Raw genomic sequence first — 21,012 nt, forward strand, 5'->3', positions numbered from 1 at the left:
GGGAGGGGCCGGGGCTGCGCGCTGCCCGCCCGCAACGTGTCCCGGCAGGAGCGGGCGCACCTTCCCGACAGCGGGAGGAGCACGGTGCCCGGCGGGGTGCGGGCCGCCGAGTTAGGGGTTAGAGGGGGTGGATTCCCGTCGGAGCCTCCTGGAGAGCAGGGGTGGCGCTGGGCGGCTATGCTCCCCGTCCGGCCCCGGCCCCGGCCCCGGCCCCGCCCGCAATCAGCGCTGCCCGCTCCGCCAACCCCCTGCCCGCGGCTGCCACGTCCCAGCGCGGCGGGGCCAATGGGCGGGCGGCGCCAGGTGTGTGCTACCTGCACCACGTGGGCCGGGGGGGCGGGCAGGTAGGGCCGCGGCCCCAAACAGAAAAGCCCGCGGCCATTGTGCGCTTCCCAGGGGTGCAGCTGGCGTGGGAGCGGCTGCCTCCCGCCCCCAAGAGAGGAAAAAAAGAAGGGGGGGGGGGAAGGAAAGGAAAGGAAAGGAAAGGAAAGGAAAGGAAAGGAAAGGAAAGGAAAGGAAAGGAAAGGAAAGGAAAGGAAAGGAAAGGAAAAAGGAAAAAGGAAAGGGGTGCCCGAGCGTCTCCTCCGCGCCAAGTCCCCAGGGAGCGGGCTGCCGGTGGGGGTTCTACCACTTGGGTCTTGCTTGGAAGCCCCTTGAGCAGGGAAAGTTTGTGGCCTCTTCTCTTCCTTCTCCCCTTCCTCGCTTTCCCCCTTTCTTTTTCTTTTTTCCTCCTCCCACCCTTTCCCACTTCCACTGGCCCGGCTGCACCATGACGGCATCTCCCGACTACCTGGTGATCCTCTTTGTGACCACGGCGGGCACCAACGGGGCGAGGCTGGGCTCGGATGAGCGAGAGCTGCTCCAGCTCTTGTGGAAGGTGGTCGACCTGAGGACTAAGAAGGTATTTTCCCTCCGAGGGAGGAGAGAGAACCCTGAGCTGCAACTCCCCTTGCTCCCCTGCTACGCTGGGTGGCCCGGGAGCCGGGCTGGCTGTGGGTGCCCTAGGCTGGTGCAGGTCCTGGTGGAGGGCAGGGCTGGGGCTGCAGGTGGGGAGCTCAACCTGGGTGCTGACTCGCCCCCCTCTGCTTTCCCTGGAGCTGGGGCACCCGCACGATGTGCTGGTCCGGCCCGACCACCCGGAGCTGACAGCTGAGTGCCAGGAGATCACCAAGGTGGACATGGAGAGCCTGGCGCTGGCTCCATCGCTGGAGCAGGCATTGAGACAGGTGATACCCCATAACCAGCTGCTGGGTGCCGGTGGCCCTGGGTGGGAGGTGGAAGCCGCGTTAGCATCCATTACCCTGCATCCTGCCCTCCCCGCCACTGGGGTGGTGGAGCCTGGCACATAGGCATGCGTGTGTAGGCATCGTGGCCCGTGACAGGCGTTGTGGTGTTTTCTTTTGCTCTCCCATCTTTGGAGGTAAGGTCAAACCCCCAAGAGAGGAAGCTGAGGGCTAGGCATCCCCTCGTTCTTGTCTCCTGCCCTGCTGGGCCCTGTCACAGCTGTGGCTGGCACTCCACTCATGTAAGAGGCCAAGCTGAGGGCCCAGTGAAAAGGCTGGGAGCCGACAAGCCTTGTTAAGGCTCGTGTTGTCTTCTCCATTCTGGAAAGATGGTAGCGCTACTGAAACCTCTAAATAAGCAGAGAGGTGTGCATGACTCTCACTGAGGGCAGGGATGAAAGCCTTCCTCCCTTCCAGTGTGCTCAAGTACACTGTCTGCAAGAGTCTTCTGCCCCTGTGCTCCCCTAGTTCTCTGCAACCAGCATTGTCTCCTTGCAGAGCTCTTGCAAATGCTTCTGGAAAAAGAATAGTTTTCATGATGTGGTCTCTGTTTGTGGCCACATCTTGGTAGAAGGGGGAAAAGGGCAGTTTCCTCCTGAAGATAATTTACCATGAGAGTCATCACACGCTTAGCTAGTAAGCAATAAGTCTCCAAAAGGCACATGAAAAAGAAATTCCAGCTTTGTAATCCTGCTAACCAGGATCAACGCTACTAATTGATGACACTTCCTTATGCAGCACCTCAGATCTCTTACATGCGTGTCTTTTGTTGTTCCTGCTTCCAGTTTAATCAGTCTGTGAGCAATGAGCTAAACATCGGTGTCGGAACTTCCTTTTGTTTCTGTACTGATGGACAGTTGCACATTAGACAGGTTCTGCATCCCGAAACTTCCAAAAAGGTATGTAGCTGTTGCTTAAGTTTGGCTCTTAATGTTCTCTGCGCGTTTACTTAAAGAGATAGTTATTTATTTATTTAAAATGTGTAGTATCAGGGGACCTCCATAATCCAAACACTGTTTATCAGTCAATATATAATTAGCATACTATGAGCCTGTCCACGTAGGTGGCAGTGGCAAATGTTAATGCTTGTGAAGTCCCGAGATGCCTTTTAAGGTTAAGCCAGAAGAATTACTTTGAATTATGTATTTGAGAAGGGGACGGTGTATAGATGGAGTACTCTGTATCTGCTGATTTACTGCTGTGGGAGCTATAATGGGTTAACAAGTGGAAATTTGGGGATGTTGCCAAACAGTTCATGATTAAGGTGGTTAACCACCTTTTGAAATCGTTCCCCTTTAGCTTCAGCAGCTTTCAATCTTTGTATGCTCAATTGGCCCTGTGAGGGCGGTGCTTGCGTTTGTCAGGAGCTGAGCAGTGGTGGGAGGCATGCTGCAGGGATGACCAGTCCTGTACTGCAGAGTTTTCTGTAACTTAGATTTGCCAAATTGCTAACAGTGTTACAAGCTCCCACTTTCCATTAGTGATAGGGTTGCAGCAATATGCAAGTCTTCAGGCCTGCATTAACTGCCTCAGTGTTAATAGCATCTTGTTTTCTGGCTTGCTGTGAGGGTGCGCTGCTTTGCAGCAGAGCTGTTCTGGTCTACACCACTGGCTGCTGATCTCTGTGCTTGTCTTCTTGCTGCCCCATCTTTGAAGGGACAATGCTGCAAGTCTGTGTTGTTTCAGAAGTGATATTGATGAGCTTTTTAATACTTGTTAGTGCTATTATTATTTATAACTTCGATACCTATTATACATATACCTTCAGTACTATTATTTATACTGCATGATTCGTAATAAAGGAATAGTCCTATATACATGTAACTTTGTGTTAGAGTGTAATGTGAGTGGGAGGAAATGGGGAAACAGGTCTTCAACAAATTTTCTCACTTAAAATGGGTGTGTGTCTTAAATATTTTAAGACGCAACTTTCCCATGCAGCTAAATGATGTGAACAGCAGAAGGGAGAGCTCTTACAGTTGTTTGGTGTCAGCAATAGGGATCTCTATTTTTTTTCCTGTAAATATCACCAGACCTGCTGATAGGAGACAAATTGTCATCAAAATCTTCTACTGCTTCTTTCTTACAAATTATTTGTTTGAAATTTGCTTTTTTTCCTGCTTCTAGATTATGGAAGACAGGTTCTTATGAGACCTGTAGTAGTCTTCTGGTGAATACCCTCATGCTGAGGTTGGGGATGTGTGGATCAAAACATCATGGAATTACAGAATCCGTAGAGTTGGAAGGGACCTTTAAAGGTCATCTGGTCTCACTCCTCTGCAGTGATCAGGGAGGGATATCTACAGCTGGGTCAGGTTGCTCAGAGCTCCTCCAGCTGGCCTTTGAATGTCCAAGCCAGATAAAATCCAGATAGGCAGAAATCACAGGACTCTAGAATATGTGTTTCTTTCAGATGCCCGGTCTGAACCGAGCTAGCAGCTTATGGTGTTCAGACAATGAATAGACATAAACAGTTCCAACTGAATTTAAGTGCAGAACTTGATCTCTGATGGAAGAAGAAAATAGCCATGCTAAAACTAGAGCAGGCAATCTTGGCAATCACATCTGCATTTTCATAAGCTTGTCTTTAAAGGCAGTCGTTTGCCTAATGCACCTGCTTGCGTGCAAGATAAGCTCTAATGTTTTCAAAGCAGAACTTGTTACAGAGACTAAACTTCCCTTTGCTTTCTAAATGTATATCCACATATCCTGTCATCCTGCTATAATGCCATGATGCTGTCTAGTCATTAAATCTGTCCTCTGTCTAGAGAAGCAGTGCAGACCACAGCCAAGTAGAGTGCTGAGCATTGTGGCTATGAAGAAGGCTGAAGGAGAGGGTTGTTTGTGTTAGTTAGAACAATTTCCCCAGGTCTTCTTCTCCTCATCTTGAAACAAACAAACAAAAGCATGTCATAGGTGTAGTTGTGGGGCAAAAAAAGGTTTTATTGACACTTGCAATGGACTCCATGGCTTTCTCCTGGCTTCATGCGCTGTAATTAAAGCAGTTAGGAAGTGTAGGCTGATAATTTCTACACCATATCGAACCTTCATCTGCCCCAGTTTTCTTCTTATTAAGGGAAGAAATATTTGAAATGTGACTCTTCCCTGAAAACTCTGCCTTGTCTATAAACCAAGATGCCTTCTGCTAGACTTGCAAAATTTCCTTGGCTCTACAAACCGAAGCAAGTGCCCTCTGGCTTTTCACAATAAAAATTGGAACCGAGAATTGATGATAGATGTCGCAATAGCATGCATTTGCTCTCCTACATATTGGATCTGAGGCACTAGTAATAATAGCAAACGTTTCTCTGGCAGTGAAAAAGCACGTTTCTCTTTCTTAAACCACGGAGAGGAAGCTGCTTAAGCATGAAACAAGTTGATAAACTTGCTTAAACGGCTGAGAGGAGCCATATGTGCTTCTCTGCAGCAATGGCTGTTTGCTTTTTGGTTATTTTCCTAGCCATTTTAAGGGAAGTTTGGTATGTGAAGACAAGGTGAAATAAACTTGCCCAAGCTGACAGTTGCTACCTTGTCCTTCTACAGAATATTTTACTGCCTGAATGCTTCTACTCCTTTTTTGACTTGCGGAAAGAGTTCAAGAAGTGTTGCCCTGACTCACCTGACATCAGCAAACTGGATGTTGCAGCCATGACAGAATGTATCCTTCTAACAGTGGTGGTGTCTGCTAGTGATACAGCTTTGCTTGAGTTTTGGGACAGATGTGAGTAATGCTTGTGATGTATGCTTAGGGGTAATGGAACTTTAATGAGTGACTCAGAGCTGTACAGAGCCTTATCACAAAGATGAGCAAAACACCTGAGGGTACATGATGCCATGGGGGGAAGGCCTGTGTTTCTTCCTGATTTCTGGACGCTTTCTTTGCTACCTTTACAGATGTTCTTTAAACTTGACAGCTTAATGTGACTAACATATTTATCCAAATCATTGATGTGAATCTAAATTTAAAGTTGGTAGGTTGCTCAGCGTAACAGTTAATGTTTTTTCTTTTTATTTTTATGTAAGAGTGAATGTTGGGAGGGAGCAGTTAGTCTCGATGTGCGCTGCCATTGAGTTTTTAATTCAGGAGTGCAGCAAAGGCAGGGATGCTGCCAGTACACGTGATATCCAGACTCAGTCTCATGGAAGCTGTGCGTATTACGCATCTCAACATGAGGCTGTGCTGGCAGTGAGATGCTGTCCATATCATTTTTCCTATTTAGTAGTAGGGATGTCTAAAACTGCTTACAGACCATATCAGACTATTCTGAAACCCAGTCCTGTCTTAGCTCAGTTTTGCTTGAGTGCCGTGTGCGGTTGTTGGAGCTGAAGTCAATGTAAGCTAAGATGCAGTACTTCTACTGAAGGGGCAGCAGTCATTTTTTCCCCTTCTTCTGAAGCAAAGAAGTATACTTAGTAAGTGTTGGAGTGTGGACTTCTAGAAAAGCAAACTTAAGTATTGCAGTCTACAAACACATGAGCTGGAGAAGCTAATGGCAATGAGCTTCGTTAGCTGTTTTGGAGAGATGCCTTTGTTTTCTCCCTGTGTGAATGTCTGGTGTATGTCTTGCCACTGTTGAAACACTTGTATGAATGTAGACACCTGCTGACGAATTGCTCAACTGATGCATGGTGACTGACTGCACTGGTGTCTGCTGGGAGAGGAGAGCAGGACTCCCGGCATTGCCTGTCTGTACCACCTGGGGGGAGTTACTGCCAGTAGTTGTTCCTCCAAGGCTCGGGCAGTCTGTCGAAGTGGTTTTAAGTCTGAATCCAATATACCTTTCTTTAGCTGTGTGCAAGTCTAAATAATTTTATTCTGTTGTTATCTTTGTGGTTTGCCTTGTTTTGTAACTGCTGATGCTCTTATTTATGAACTTGATCTATTTGTGCAACATGGCTGGAATTAACTGTCTCTACCTATATTGTTCAGGAGGGTGCAGAGACCGAAAAAGTAAAAATTTGTTAGTTATCCTTTTATTGCTCAATATGATAATTTTCTTTCCCCTTGCCTTGCTGGAGGAAGCTTACACACCTCCTGACAGTGAGGAGATTAACTTAATTGCACTTGGAGAGTCTGTGCATGTGTGTAATGCCTGCGATAAAAGTTTTTGTTGAAATAGTTGATTAAGTCTGAGGATTATTTCCAACAACTTTGTGTATGGTGTTTTCTTCAAGTGAGACAGCTTCTTTTTCCTAAGACTGCTATGTAGCAAAGACAATTATAACTGAAAAGTAACTTAAATCTGAACTGGGCGTGCTGGGGATGTGGTGAAGAAGGGAGGATGGATAAACTAAAACCCAGTGGAGTGGGTTGAAATGAAGCTTCAGGCTAGTATGCAGAACCTGAGAATCTGTCTCTTGCTACACTCACTTCCTGGAAGAGTAACGCTTCTACCCCATAGTTAATGGGGCTGCATGATGGGAATCCTTTGAGATTCCTTTGTACCATGCAATCTGCGGTGGGCCAGGTTTGTTAACATTTGGTGGGCAAAGGTTTTGGTTTAGGGGTCAGGTGCTGACCGGAGGTGCAGGAGACTGCATTCCCAAACTGGTGGGAGCAGGAGCAGAGTGCGTTTGGGCACATCCCTTGATGTGCTTAAATCTGCTGACCCAGATATAATGTGGTCGTGCTCAGTGACAAGAAACTTGGGTGATATGAAAGATTTACAGGGAAGCTGGCAATTGATGTACAGTCAGTTAAATCCATAGGAGCCTTTCAAATGCTTTTATTTGGGTTGGTAGCATTTGATGAAACAAGTTAAAGGCTGATGGAGAGTGTCCTCTATGGCTCCCAGCGGTCAGGGGAAATCATCTCCTGCTACCATCATTCAGGAGGCGTATTCCAGGGTGTAAAGCACTGGACAGCTTGTGCTTGGCTGTATGCTTGGTGCTTGCCACCTTTGCATGATCTTGAAAAGAAACATAGAGATATTAAACTAAATATCTGGCTAAGTGACTTTTTCTTCAGAAAGAACGTTTGGGACTTATTTCTTCAGCAAACTACTTGAAATTGTGTGCAGTAATGTAAGCTTTCTAGGTCTAAGAGCTCAGGTGAAAGCTTTGCATCGTGCTCTCAGCCCCTGAAGACATGATGAAATCAGCCCCCGATTTCTTTTAATGCAGAGTGAGGAAACACTTCAAATGCCTTCAGATTTGAGAGAATAAGGAAGAACTGAAACTAGTTTTAACTGTTACCTCTGCCACCACTACTTAACTTACGGTCTCCAGTGGTTTTCTGGTGCAGGAGATGGGGTTGTAGCAGACTTTCTTTAGTCAGCATTCTGTAAGTCAGCATTATGGGGACAGCAGGACAATGATGAGAAATTCTGAGTAACAAAACTTGGAAGAAATGATCCTGTTCTGGCAAGGAAGGGAACTCTGTTCTGTTGAAAGCTCTTTAAACATGTCAGTATACAAAAGAAGCAGGGTTGTTCTTCTTGCATCGTCCGTACCTCCCAAACTTGCTGCACCTCTTGATTTGCAAAGCTTGCTGAGCCAGTTCTCACTGCTGTGAGTGCCTTCAGGGTGGAGTGAACAAAGCTTGCATGACTATTCGTAATGCAGTCTGCAGAAGACTCATCCTTTGCCTCAAGATTGGGCGTGCAGAAGTCATTAAAAGGCAAATAGCTATTGCTTCCTCCACTGCATGGTTTGCTCCACTCGCTTCTCAGCTGGGTTTTGTGGGGATAGCTCCTTGCTAGGAGTACTGCTGGGTGTTGTCAGTAGAAACACAGGCATACTTCAGAACAGTCTGTTTAATGCTCTGGATAAGATCTGAATACTACAATACTGAAACTTGCTTTATGACCTGGATGTCTTGAGAACCATTATGCAGAGTGCAGTTATAACCACCAGTACTTAACCCTACCGAGCAAAATCTCATTAATGACTGTTACACAAGAATCTTATGTACTGCTATTTGTATGTCCTGTGGTAGTACCCAGGAACTAGGTAGTATCAGATCATGTCTTTTTTTTTTTTTAAGTATTACTTTAAGGTAACCTTCTGTCTGAAATAGCAGAAAGAGGGAGAAGCATCATCAGCGCAAAGCATAAAGGTACTAGTAGTTCATTTTGTGTTCTCTGAGCTGAGTGAGTTCAGGTTATCACTTTTGTGGTTAAGAAGGGAGCTGAGACGCTGAGAAGTGGAAGAGGTTGTGGAGGAGAAAGGCTTGGAGGACACTGAGAGTGGGTGCAGCTGCAGTGAAGAACCAGGGGGAATGATTTAGAAGTGTCTCCCACTGTCTACAAGCTGACATAGGGTGTGCCACCCCTCAGTGTGCTGCGTGCTGCTCGTGGTACTGCTGCTGTGCAACAAGGCTAGGAAAACCGTTGTTTCCTATCCTCAGTGCACCTTTTGTCCCCTGCTTTGCTTATGTGATAACAGAGTACACGTTCTAGTAGCTCTAGACAGCCAAGTTCATTTTTCCTTTGCTTTAAATGTAAATTTAGATTTATCTGCTAAAATCAACTTTTTTTTCCCCCCAACTTCCCTGGGATGGACAAGCTTCAAATATCACTGTACACAAACAAACACACGAGGTCTCCTCTACCTTCAGAAAGCAAGTGGTGGGTTTTTTAATGACTATTCCATTAGCAGCTCTTTTCCTAAGCATCCTTTATTTCCAGTGCCATGGTTGGTAGAGGTCCATCTATCTGTAGGTAGACATGTTCATTAGAATTCAGGTTTTCACTTAGTTGATGTTGTTATTAATGCACTCCTTCACATGTGCAGAAAGCAATCAATTTTCTTCTCCAGCCTTGCCTAAAAGCCTTGCTTCCAGCTAATCAGAGGCAAACATGGGAGCAATTTCTCTTCTCTCACTCCTACTAATGTTGATGAATTTCTTCCTCCCCTCCCGCTGTGCTTATATTAATCTGAAGGGCTTTTTGCTCAACTGACTCCCTATGTCTGAACACCTGGCACCAGTTTCTCTTGGCACCAAGGCACTTCTAGGAACCATCTCCTGTTGATCAGTGTTTTCAATGACAATGTTTTCTGAAGAAAGTGTAAGTGGGGTGGGAGTGTTTGTTTTTCCTTGTGTGTTGGCCTTGCTTCAGTGCCCTGTCCCACCTTCTTAGAGCTGATCACTTGCAGAAATATGTGGCTCTGCAAATGGCAAGTATTAAAGTGTCTTCAGTTGTGACAGCATGGTCTGACAGCAAAGCCAGTGTGTGGGTACGTGTCTCTTTGTCCTAATACCTGTTGAAATTACTACCTGAGTTCTCTTCCTTTCTGACAGAGAAAAGATTAAAAAAAAATATGTAACTCCAATAATCATAAAAATAGTCAGGCAAGACCAGGTTTCCAGTATCTGCATTTCCAGCAGTCTCGTAAACTGGCTGGGCAAGGGAGGCTCTACACGGTTGTGGTGTCTGGTGAAGGAGAAGAGCCTCTCTGCTTTGCTACGTGAGGTGCCCTTCTGTCCTGCTGCTGACTAGATGACCTCCGTTGCAGGGATGAAGGCAATCTGTGCAGTGTTTGTTTTCTTTTCAACCCCCCACTCTTCCCCAGGTGCTGGTAGGGGAAGACAAGCTTGGGTGGATGGCTTAGGAAGAGAGTGCAATGAAGAAGTTCCTTGTTGTCATGAACACTGGTGACAGTCTCTGGAGCTACGTGTTGGGGTTGTTTCATGTGTCTTGTTCAGGATTTTTGTTTGGTTTTAAGAAAACCATTTAGTGCTTTTGACCACTTTACTCCAACGATACTTGGAGGGTGGATGATGGCAGTGGTTGGCAGACTTCTTGGCGGTGCAGGTAGCAGGGACAGACCACTGGCTTAACTTCTGTTAAGACAAAATTTTTGTCTTTTTGAATCTTAAACTATGATAAATCACTTCTTACAAGTGTATTTGAAGCTGATGAAGTGCTGTCCTCTCACATTCCACACTCCAATGCAGACTTAAAACCAACAAAGTCTCAAAATCAAATTAGTCTCAAAGCTTCAGTGCTGCATTTTTCCTGTCTTTGCTGTGGAAGAGATTTGTTAATTCATTTTAATTAATACTTTTAAGAATTGCTTTAGTCCTGAGATTTTAAAAAGATGTTTTGTAGGCATGACTTGCTGTCATATCACAAATAATGAGAAAACTTTATTCCACAGTGACACGCTCCCCTCCCCCACTACCTGTCTTGAGATAATAGAACAAAGTGAGTGTGTATTGCTTGTTTCTAGCAGAGAAACTTCTAGAGAAGTTGTTCCTCTACTCTCTGTCCTTCGCATAGGCTCAAAATATGATCAACTCTAAGTGGAGAAAACCTTTTCTTTAAGAGGAGCTTTACCATCTGGGACAGAGAAGCAACTTTTGAGCAGACTGTGCATTTGAAATGCATCTTGTGCATTTCTATGGAAATGTGAGCAAGTAACTGTTGCATTTGTCTATTTTAAATGCCTTGCTTTACTGGTCTGCTATGTCTGAATAGGTATCACTGTTTAAGAAACTCTTGCTTTTTTTTTCTCTAGTACCTTAAATTGAAGTAATAAGACAGAAAAAGCAAGTCCTACTTCAAACTGCTTTATAGTTTAGTTCTTGTTTTGATTTTGATGTAGATAGGAAAAAAAGTCCTTTTAAAAATGGACTTCATAAATATAGTAAAGTTGCAAGTAATCTTACTGTTCTGTAATTTGGTGTTAAGGAGATCAAATATGGCAAGAAGGAGGAGAGAGAATATAGGAAACACTTTAAAAACTGTGTGAGGAAAAAGTTGGTATATACAACTTAAATCAGACTCCCTCAATGAATGTGAACTTGTATCTGATCTGTTTACAGTCTAAGACAAAATACTTCCTGCTCTTTATTGATAGGGGAGCTAATCCTTGCTGTTGTTTTCTGATCTGAAGGGTTGTGGAAGACACGTGGGTTGTCAGACTCTGGTTTGTCTCTTGGTTATCCACAATGGTGCACTCTAAGCTGATTTTTTTTTTTTCCCCACTGCTGCATAATAGCACAAAGCTCAGACTGGAACTTCACATAGGTGAGGTTTAGACAAGGTGCTACTTGTGAATTTTATCAAAGTGGTAACATTTTCTCTACTTTAGGTAGAGTACTCTTTTCATTTAGAAAACATGTGTTATGTCTCTTTCGGTTTCTAGTTGATGGCTTGTTTTTCCTCTGTCCCTGGATCTTTCCCTAGAGATTAAAGATGATCTTAATTAAAGAGGACAGGACTCCAGTCTCTCTGCATGCAAGAGTGTTTCTGTCTTTCAGATATACAAAATGCATGAATGTATTAAATATGTATGTCCTTATTATGGGGTCTCATGTCCCCAGACGCTTTCTGGATTGACCTCACGCTCCCGCAGGTGGCAGTAGTTAGAGGCCAAGGCAGCAGCAAGCCCAGAGCAGCTGATGCATCCCGGCAGGAAAATGGATTAAATCTTCCCCTGAGAAGTGACTTACCATTAAGATAATGTCAAAGCTTGCTGATTTAGTAGGAGACCAATTTGAAATCTATCTGGTGATGATTGACTTAACTCCAGCACAAAGATTTAAATCTTGACCAGAACAGTTCAGCGCTCACCTACGGAGCCTCTCGAGTTGAAGATATGGGGAACATTATTTTAACACTAATATCTGAACCATACAGTAAGTGATTGTGATGAACTGGTCTTCTGTGTTGCTCGTGTTTTGCATGCTGAGGAAAAAGAAAGTAACTTGTACCATGTTTCATAGATCACAGATTTTCAGATCCAGAAAGAGTGAGCTACAAATTTGAAAGTGGGCCTTGGTACGTATCTTCTACCTTTTCTCTTTTTTTTTTAAAAAAAAAAAGCATCAGACACTGCTTATATAAGCTGTCCTTTTCTGTATTAATAATTTGCAAATAGCTGTTGCCATTATTTTTATTTATTCTGTCACTGCTGTGGGAATAAATTAGATTATTTAAGTGGGAAAGGGAATAGAGAACTACAGGACTGAAGCCTGGCAGGAAACTGGTGCTTGTTAGGTGCTGATAGTTCTGGGTTCTAAGAAATGCATATAATGGATGTTGAGTGCACTGTGCTGTTAACAAAGAACTTAAGTATTTTTGCAGAGGTAACCCTATTAGTATTAACTCTTGCACTTTTCCTGCAGTTTGCTTCACGATTACTGAATATTCATCTTGATGACTTTTTCTTGTGTAGAAAAGATGCATTTCCATAAAGACCCAGTGCCAAGCAATAGACTGCTGCCAGTAAATTGCTTGAGCTGCAGTGATTGTCTTCTTCCCAAACATGTTTTAAACATAAAGCTTTATGTTGATGATAAAGCTTTATGCCTGATGGCGTTTAAAAAAAATAAAATAAAATGTAATCATGCGCTTCCATGTATGAATACAGGTTTTTCCTCAGTGTTGCTGGATGCTTGCTCTGCAGTATCACAGGTGACCAATGTTAAACTGACCTTATTCAGATTCCCTTCCTGTGTGGTTACTTACTTACCTTCCAGGTTAATGAACTGTCATCACAGTCAATGATACTGGCATTCTGAGCCAAAGGAGGCAAGAGCAGAATACAGCAATACTGGCAGGAATTACCCAGTGAGATCAGTTCAGGCAGCTTTTAGTTCTAGCGTTGTTCTAAGGTTTTCCTCTTTCACTAATGGAATTCAGTGATGAGGTAAAAGATTCCTGTGTTATTTGTGATAATAAGTGAAATATACGTTTTGTTTGAACTGCAAAGGTATGTCATTGAAAAAGGTAGCACTGTCTATTTACACAAACACATGGACCAATTGCTTATTTTTTTCTTGAGACAAAATATTCAAGTAGAGGGCTTGGGGGTGGAAATAGCAGTTTTGGACAGACATCTACAGGAAAGGTCACCTGAGAACTGAAGATACAACCAGAAACATGACCCTTCTACAGCAGGGCATGGCACAGCCCTCTCACACGAGGGCAGGCAGCTGCTCAATCAGCCCCGTGGTCTCTGTGCAGCAGCCTGTCCCTCCAATAGCCAGAAAGGCGGCCATGGGTAGCTGTCAGCGTTTTGTTCTACATGGCATTTTGAATGTGCAAGAGAACAAAAGAGACTGTGGTAATGACCAATTAAATTTGGCTCTGTGTGGCTGAGCTATTCCCATGCTAAGCAGCCAGCCTAGCCTGTGGCTGTATTAGTCTCTAGTAGTGCAGCAGTGGCCCAAACACAAAATGTTAAGGCTAAACCCCTCGGGCAGGAGTCCTCTGCGCTAAGTAAAATCCCAAATAAATCCAGTCTTAGTCCATGACTGGGCCTTGCACACTGTCAGATGCTAGCTTTGCTTACATCTAACTGCTTTGCTTCAATCTCCTGTTAGCCAGGATTAGCAGAGCAAGTATTTCACTTCACTGTAATAACCCTGTTCCACCAACAGGGAAGCACAAGACATCGGTAGCTCATGAGAGGAGAGGGAAGTGGGAGTGTGCTCAAGGAAAAGAGTCCTCAAGGAGCAGGTGTGCTGCAGACCAGAGGAGAGCTGGGAAAGGGGCAGCTCAGCAGAGCTTGCAGTTTGCTGTGACTTTGTCACAGGTCTCAGGAAGCCCCGGCAGTACCTTCCCCGCACCCAGCAGACAGGGACTGTGGGCAGAAGCTTGTTGCTGGAGCGTGGATGACAGGCAGTGGTTTATGTTTGAGGCAGATGCTGAAGCCCTCTCTGCATTGTTTCTTCTCTTGGTGCCTGCAGCAGCAAGATGGAACTTGTGGACGACAACGCTGTCATCCGAGCAAGAGGGCTCCCTTGGCAGTCATCTGACCAGGACATAGCAAAGTTCTTCAAAGGCTTAAATATTGCCAAGTTAGTAGCAAAGAACCTCCCTCTACCTTTGTAGTGCTTCACCTGCCCTAGTCATGGAGTGGTTATGTCTTTAACTTAAATCTTGCAGGGGAGGTGCTGCGCTCTGCCTCAATGCACAAGGTAGGAGGAATGGGGAGGCTCTCGTCAGGTTTGTAAATGAAGAGCATAGAGATCTGGCGCTGCAAAGACACAAGCATCACATGGGGAACCGATACATTGAGGTGTGTACTACTTGCTCTGAGGTCCTCTTCTCAACAGGAGTGCAAACTGCATGTCGATCACCTGTTTTCTTTTCTTCCCTGTCATTAGGTATACAAGGCAACAGGGGAAGATTTCCTGAAAATTGCAGGAGGTAATGTTTAAGGGATGAGAAGGGAGGGTTTGTTCTGTTAGCATCTGCAATTCGCATGGGGTTTTAAATTGCTCTTCTTGGATGTAGTCTTTCATTTCCTTTCCCTGACCAAACTTGGTGGCTGGTGTGTATCTGCTAGCAGTCCAAGCTGTTCCAGGACTTACCTGCCCACCTTTCTCTCTTCCACATCCTCGCCATCTTCAAACAGCCTGTCACATAAGGATTTGGTCTGTCAAAGTGATCCTAATAATGAGTTTTGTTTGCACGTCTTGTCATATAGGAAGATAACCTAAATGTTTTTGGCTGCTGAAAACCAAAACCTGAGTAGTTTTTCAAAACAGTATGACTGCTGTTGCTTAGGAGACTTGTATCTGTTTACTTTTACATGCAACAGTGTAAATAACAAGGGATTTAGGAAACTGATTTTCTTCATATCTTTGCTTCCAACTAAAGGGTAAGTTTAGTGGGGACAGACTACCCTCCCCCCCTCTCCCTTTATGACTGCAGTCATAGAATCTGAGTTAAGATTGGATAAGCTGTTATGTATCAACAGTACTGCAGTAAGAACTTCTTGGTTCCTAACAGGTTTATAAATGACTAACTGAACACCTAAGGTTAAGGTTTTGGAGTGGGAGAGGTTATTAAGTTGTTGAATAGATGGCAATTTGATAGGTTTGGTAACAGTTACACCATTAAAAGTAAAGACATTGCATACTAATGTTGGAAAAATAGCGCATGGCTGGCACAAATTCATTCTGTATATCAGCTTTGCAAAATGAACTAGCAGTAAGTGAAAGGACCATATTAAGGTGCAGAGTTGGTTAGCAGGTAGCTTTGGATAGGACAGTTTAGGCTTTTAACTGTGGACTTCAGTGGTCTTCTAAAGATAGTGAAAAAAGAATTGCAGACTTCGATTATTTTCTCAGGATGGAATGAAATTCCTAAGCTGTCTTCAGCATGCCTTTCCACCCTTCTTTCCCAACACAATAGTCTGGGTACTTGATTGCTGCTTATTGTGGCTTCAGTGTGTGCCAAAGGTCTTAGTTAAAAAGGTGAGGTGCACAGAGGCGCTATTCATGCAGAAGGGATTCTGTAGGGAGGAGGAGGTAGCTATGCCAGACTTACTCGGGGTTTTATATGGCTGCCAAGACTTAAGTGCTTCTGTGCTTTTTTTTTTCTTGCTAAAGGTACTTCCAACGAGGTTGCGCAGTTCTTATCAAAAGAAAACCAAGTGATTGTCAGGATGCGAGGTCTTCCTTTCAACGTGACAACAGAAGAAGTACTCACGTTCTTTGGCCAGCACTGCCCTGTGACAGGAGGGAAGGAGGGAGTCCTGTTTGTCACATACCCTGACAGCAGGCCAACAGGGGATGCCTTTGTGTTGTTTGCTTGTGAGGAGTATGCGCAGAATGCACTGAAAAAGCATAAGGACTTGCTTGGAAAAAGGTACATTGAACTCTTCAGGAGCACTGCAGCAGAAGTTCAGCAGGTGGGTGGAAAGCTTGCAAACACCTTCTTCTATTCCAGACTCCTACACTGGCACAACGTAGTGTCAACAAACACCATTTGGCCATGATTGAAGGCGTTTTTTCTTCTTCCCTTACTCTTGACAACTGTCTGAGCTTACGTAAGGTTTTGTTTCCTCTGAATGTAGGATCTTATGGTATACAGATGTTCTTAATCACACGTGCTCACTCATAATATACATATGGATATATATAATAAAAATCCTTGATTTCTCACTTCTGGCTTCCGATAGACTTGCAAGCAGTAGTTACATGTAATTACAGTATCTGTAACGTAAAACACTAAACCTGCAAATTTTCTGTTAAGTTCACTGATGGCTTAGCTCTATTCAAAAGGAATGCTGGTGACAATTCTTGATCTGGAAGACATGTGAAAGTCACCGGCACAGAAAAACAGCATTTTGATCTCATTAGCTTCTAAAGAGCAACACATCAAGAACCTTTCAAACTGTCTCTGATGACGGCTGTCAGCCATCTCTTGACGGCACTGGCTACCTGGTAGAGGGTGGTAGAGTTGCATGGAACTGTGTTTGAAAAGTGCCTCCTGCCATTTGCACGGCTTGATGGACTGGATTATGCTGTCAATGGGATGAAGTAGGGCTGAGAGGACTGTATGTTTCAAAAAATTTGTAGAGCTTAGGCTGATGTCACTGACTTCTGTTCATGATGCAAGCTGTGGCCTAGCAATAGCCATTTCATTGTAGCCAAGCAATGACATGGCTTTTTACCCACAAATATGCAGAGATTTCCGTGCCTCAGTTGGAGGATGATGCTAACAGCGAGAAAAAGTTAGCTGCAGTGCTCACTCCTGTTATTGTATTTTCCTTGAGTGCTCCCCCAAATCCTTTGTTTAGCAAAACCAACTGATACACGTGTAAATATAAATGAACTTTTCTGTTCTTCAGAAAGAGCTAAAGGGAGGTCACTGAATAGGTGGTGAACACATGACTGGGTGGGGTTTCTTCTGATCAGATTACCCAAGAAGTCTCAGAGCATGACTCCCTTATTTCAAATACTGTGACTCAGTAACATAAGGCTGCTTGGTAGTAAAATATGCTTCTAGTTCAGAGACTATCCTAATGCTTAGCAGAGGAGAAATTTTGGGTAGAAGTGGCCCCATGTCTATATAGCTAGCAGAATACTTTCAGATATCTTTCCCAATAAAAATGCTGTGGAAATGCAAGTTTTGTGTTCTAGGAGATCTTTTGGGACTTGTGTTACAGTTCAAGTAAATTCTTCAGAATAAGGTGACTTTTCCCAAGATCTATTGTAAAATGTTTAAATTTGAAGCATTACTGCTGTGATTTAAGCCCAGAAAATGCCTCACGTTTTTCTTAAAAAAAAAAAAAAAAAAAAATAAAAAAAAAAAAAAAAAAAAAACAACTTCCCAGACTGAAAATAAATGGGATGGATGTTGCATTTAGTTCCTGTGAGTTGAAGAATAAGTGAGGAGACTTTCTGTAACTTCTGTTTCTGTCTTGTACAGGTGCTGAATAGGTACTCTTCCACGCCTCTCATTCCTCTCCCAACACCTCCTATTCTTCCAGTATTACCTCAGCAATTTGTGCCTCCAACTAATGTCAGAGACTGCATACGTTTGCGTGGTCTTCCCTATGCTGCCACTATTGAGGACATCCTGGAGTTCTTGGGGGAGTTCTCTGCAGACATCCGGACCCATGGCGTTCACATGGTGCTAAATCACCAGGTTGGTAGGTGCCTTATTGCTGGTTGGATACGTGAACAGGCTTTATGTCATCACCAGTAGGGGAGCGCTTTTGGGACTGACACTAATGACATTAATTGGCCTCGCTTCTAAAAGCGTACTGACAATAGATGAGCATATTTGAACTATGCTTTAACAGCTGTAGTCTCTAGCACTGAGACCCATCTGTCTAAAGCTAAACCACAGGTTTTTTTTCTCAGTTTGAGGGGAGAGCAAAGTGCTCCCATCGCACCAGCTGTGATTCTGCACTGTTGGTGGCTTGAACTGGAGAGTTCTGCTCAACAGGGTGCTTAATTCCCCTTATGAAAGGTATATCTTCAAAACAAAACTGTGGTCGATTTTACCTCCCAAAAGAGTGATTTGCCCCTGCTTTGCTGAACAATATGCCTCAGGTAATACATGAGGACATCAGTGACTGCGGTCTTCTAGAGGTGCAAGAATTTCCTATGGCACAAGTCCTTAAGCTTAACTGAGCCTTCAGATCTCCTGAACTGCAGTGTTACTTCCCTTAAATGGCCAAGGCAAAGTACGCAGATTAACAGATACACAGCTGCCCTGTGTAGATAGTCAGATCTTTGCCATTATTTGCTGGAGGCAGTTTCTACTGAAACCTTTTAGACAAAGGCAAGTGTTATCTCCTTGTCCATCTGCGTAGCTTTTTGACTTAAGGGGAGGAGAAGGCAGCTCCTCATACACACTCCATAGAGATGCCCTGAGTGGTTGTACTGATTACTGTGGTGTAACAATGCTAAAATTGCTTTGAGCAGTACTGAGCCTACAATGAAAATGCAAAATGGTTCCTCTTCCTGGGGGTAAAGCTTCTGCATTTGAGGAGCTTGGGAAGAGAGTGGGGACTACAGTTACTGCAGTACCTCTCTATGTTAAGATTTGTGTCTGTGAGAACTTGACCTAGCCATAGGCTAGCAAAGCCTGAAAAAGATAAGGAATGAGCAGGGCTGGGAGATGCAAATAATAAGATGCAGATGCTAAAGCACAAGTAGTGGTTTCTGCAAGTATCAGCCCTTGTTAGCAGTGATTAAAGAATCTAGGGGAAGAAACTGGAGTGTGTGTGGGTGTTTAGACGTGTGGGCTATCAGCCATCCCTGCCCAAAGCTGTCAGACATTTTTATTTATTTTCTCTCCAGGTACCCAACTATTTGATTTTTATCTTTCTTAACATTCTCCCTGTTCCTGCTATCCCTGGTTCTGACTCTCTCATCAGAAACAAGTGTGCAAAGGATGGTGATATGCTTGTTCTTCTCTCAGAAACTAGAAGACCAGGTCCAGAACTGAAGTCAGCTCTGACTTCAGAGCTTTGCCTCCAGTTTTGGCTACTTTGAGTTAGCAGCTGTATGCGGCTCAAGTGACTCCTCGTTGTGTATCCCACTCACAGCTGTATGTAAAGATGTACTTTTTCTTCCCTGCAAGCTTGCACAGAGTCTATGAACTTGACTAGACTTAGGATAGTGCCATTGCAAAATATTCTGGCCCATATTGGCCTTAAAAGAAAAAATAAGAAGTTTAGCACTTGTCTGTATTTGTTTTCTTGCTTAAGTTAGCACAAGTGTGAAGAAGAAACGTGAGATGCAGTGGGCAGGCCAGGATTCCCCAGTAATAGTGGGGAACCTCAGGGAGAGTTTAATCACACTGGTAGGTGTAGGAGTCTGTAGGGATGACTGGCTGCACTTAACTTTAGAGATAAACATGAGTAAAGAGACTGTACAAATCATTATTATATTGCTAATTCATGGGAGCTCCAGAAACACTTCCTTGTCTGCCTTGTTTGCAGGGACGTCCATCGGGAGATGCTTTTATCCAGATGAAATCTGCAGACCGAGCTTTTCTGGCTGCGCAGAAGTGTCATAAGAAGACTATGAAGGACAGATACGTTGAAGTCTTTCAGTGTTCTGCTGAGGAGATGAACTTTGTGTTAATGGGGGGCACTTTAAATCGAAATGGCTTGTCCCCACCACCATGTAAGTTACCATGTAAGTTCTGCATGGGTCTTGCCAATGCTCTACGCTGTGTGCGGGTAGGTGTTGGAGCTGCTTTCTCGATTCTCATTCTTGGAAAAGAGTTTCAAATGGGAGTGGTAAAATAAGGCCACTCCATCTAAAATCAGCAGCAGCTTGCATTCACTTTTCCCTTGGTTGTGGATTACTGTGAAGAACTACTTCAAAGTTCTTGCTTTTCCAGTAGCAAACTTGCCTTCCCCTTCTGAAACTTAAGCTGGCTAGGGCGAGCCATGCCAACGGAAAAAATAATTTGATTGCCTAAGGCTTAAAGAAGTTTCCCATTTAAGCTGATTTCTGTTGACATGTTCACCGTGATAAAAAAAAAAAAAAAACAACGTTAAGTCCTTGCCATTTCACTCTCAAAACTTAACTTATGAAACCATTGGTAAGGCTCTCCTTCGGACTTAACCTTGAGTGCTCTACTTACCACTGCTGGCTGAACTCTTCCTTAGCTTTCTGTTGTTGTGCAGAACTGAGTTGCCTTCTGTGGAAGATGAATACACTTAGTTTTGACCTCAGATCATTGCAGGAATTGTATTTTATGTACAGTTATGCTCTCCAGAGCTATTAGGATGATCTAGACAAATGTTTGGGGATAATGCCTTAAGAACTTAAGGGCTTATGCACGCCATATAAATCTGAGCCTGTGGAAGAATTAATACGTTGGTTCCGAGATAATAAATGACAAGGCAGTTGGGTAGAAGTTTTCTTTCTCTCCTGTGCAAAAGTATTGCTGATGATGGTGGCTTTTCTAAGAAACGTCCTCTAACCCTGGACAGTCAGAACAGCTAATCTGTTAGTGAACTTCTGAGGTGTGGTTTGTCTTGAGCTGTGAATGGACCTTCAGCTAATCCTTAGGAGTCAAGCTTTACAGTCCACTAGCATTTCTTGCAGTGCAAGTAACCAAGAAGTGATCCGCAATATGCGGTCCTATGTGTGACAGATGCTCTGGACAGGAATTGGAAGCTTCTCCCAAGCGCTCCTGGAATGGATTACTGAAAAGAAGTCCCAAAGTTAGGGGGCTCTTAGGTGGCAGCGTTCCCATTTCTAACTACAATGCAAATGATTTCTTTTTTTTTCTCACGTAAGCCTTTTCTGCTCTGTCACTGCCTCATCCCACAGTGCAGTGAGATGCTGTCTGTTGCTTTAAAATAAGCTTCTGTCTGTTATTCAGGGCTGTCTGAATTTCACTGTTACAGTACTGGAAAGAAGGAGGAAAAGGGAAGAAGGGAGGAAGGAGGGGAGTGAACTTTTGGCTGTGAGGTCTCATAATGCCTTGCCTCTTGCTGAAACAAAGTGGAGTTGCTTTTTTCAGTTCATGTTTATTTTTAAACTGAATGTTAACCTGAGAAATTGCAAAGC

General features: G+C 44.0%; 1 protein-coding gene across 5 annotated transcripts in view; it reads left to right on the forward strand.

Annotated features, from left to right (window-relative positions):
- The window catches only part of ESRP1 (epithelial splicing regulatory protein 1), a 38,962-nt gene continuing 18,273 nt past the window's right edge, over window positions 324-21,012 (forward strand). The window contains exons 1-13 of one of the 5 annotated variants that reach the window (XM_021387618.1): window positions 324-476; window positions 561-901; window positions 1,098-1,226; window positions 2,069-2,182; window positions 4,827-4,941; window positions 11,770-11,868; window positions 11,956-12,010; window positions 13,924-14,034; window positions 14,123-14,255; window positions 14,344-14,386; window positions 15,574-15,875; window positions 17,399-17,617; window positions 19,425-19,623. In XM_021387618.1, the coding sequence (XP_021243293.1) occupies window positions 770-901; window positions 1,098-1,226; window positions 2,069-2,182; window positions 4,827-4,941; window positions 11,770-11,868; window positions 11,956-12,010; window positions 13,924-14,034; window positions 14,123-14,255; window positions 14,344-14,386; window positions 15,574-15,875; window positions 17,399-17,617; window positions 19,425-19,623 (1,651 nt within the window). In that variant the 5' untranslated portion in view covers window positions 324-476; window positions 561-769. Of the gene's footprint in view, window positions 477-560; window positions 902-1,097; window positions 1,227-2,068; window positions 2,183-4,826; window positions 4,942-11,769; window positions 11,869-11,955; window positions 12,011-13,923; window positions 14,035-14,122; window positions 14,256-14,343; window positions 14,387-15,573; window positions 15,876-17,398; window positions 17,622-19,424; window positions 19,624-21,012 lie in introns of those variants that run through there. The other 4 variants (XR_002435320.1, XR_002435321.1, XM_021387619.1 and 1 more) reach the window with 4 other exon arrangements.

This window comes from Numida meleagris, chromosome 2 (assembly GCF_002078875.1).
Source record: "Numida meleagris isolate 19003 breed g44 Domestic line chromosome 2, NumMel1.0, whole genome shotgun sequence".
In the NCBI taxonomy this organism is placed as follows: Eukaryota; Metazoa; Chordata; class Aves; order Galliformes; family Numididae; genus Numida; species Numida meleagris.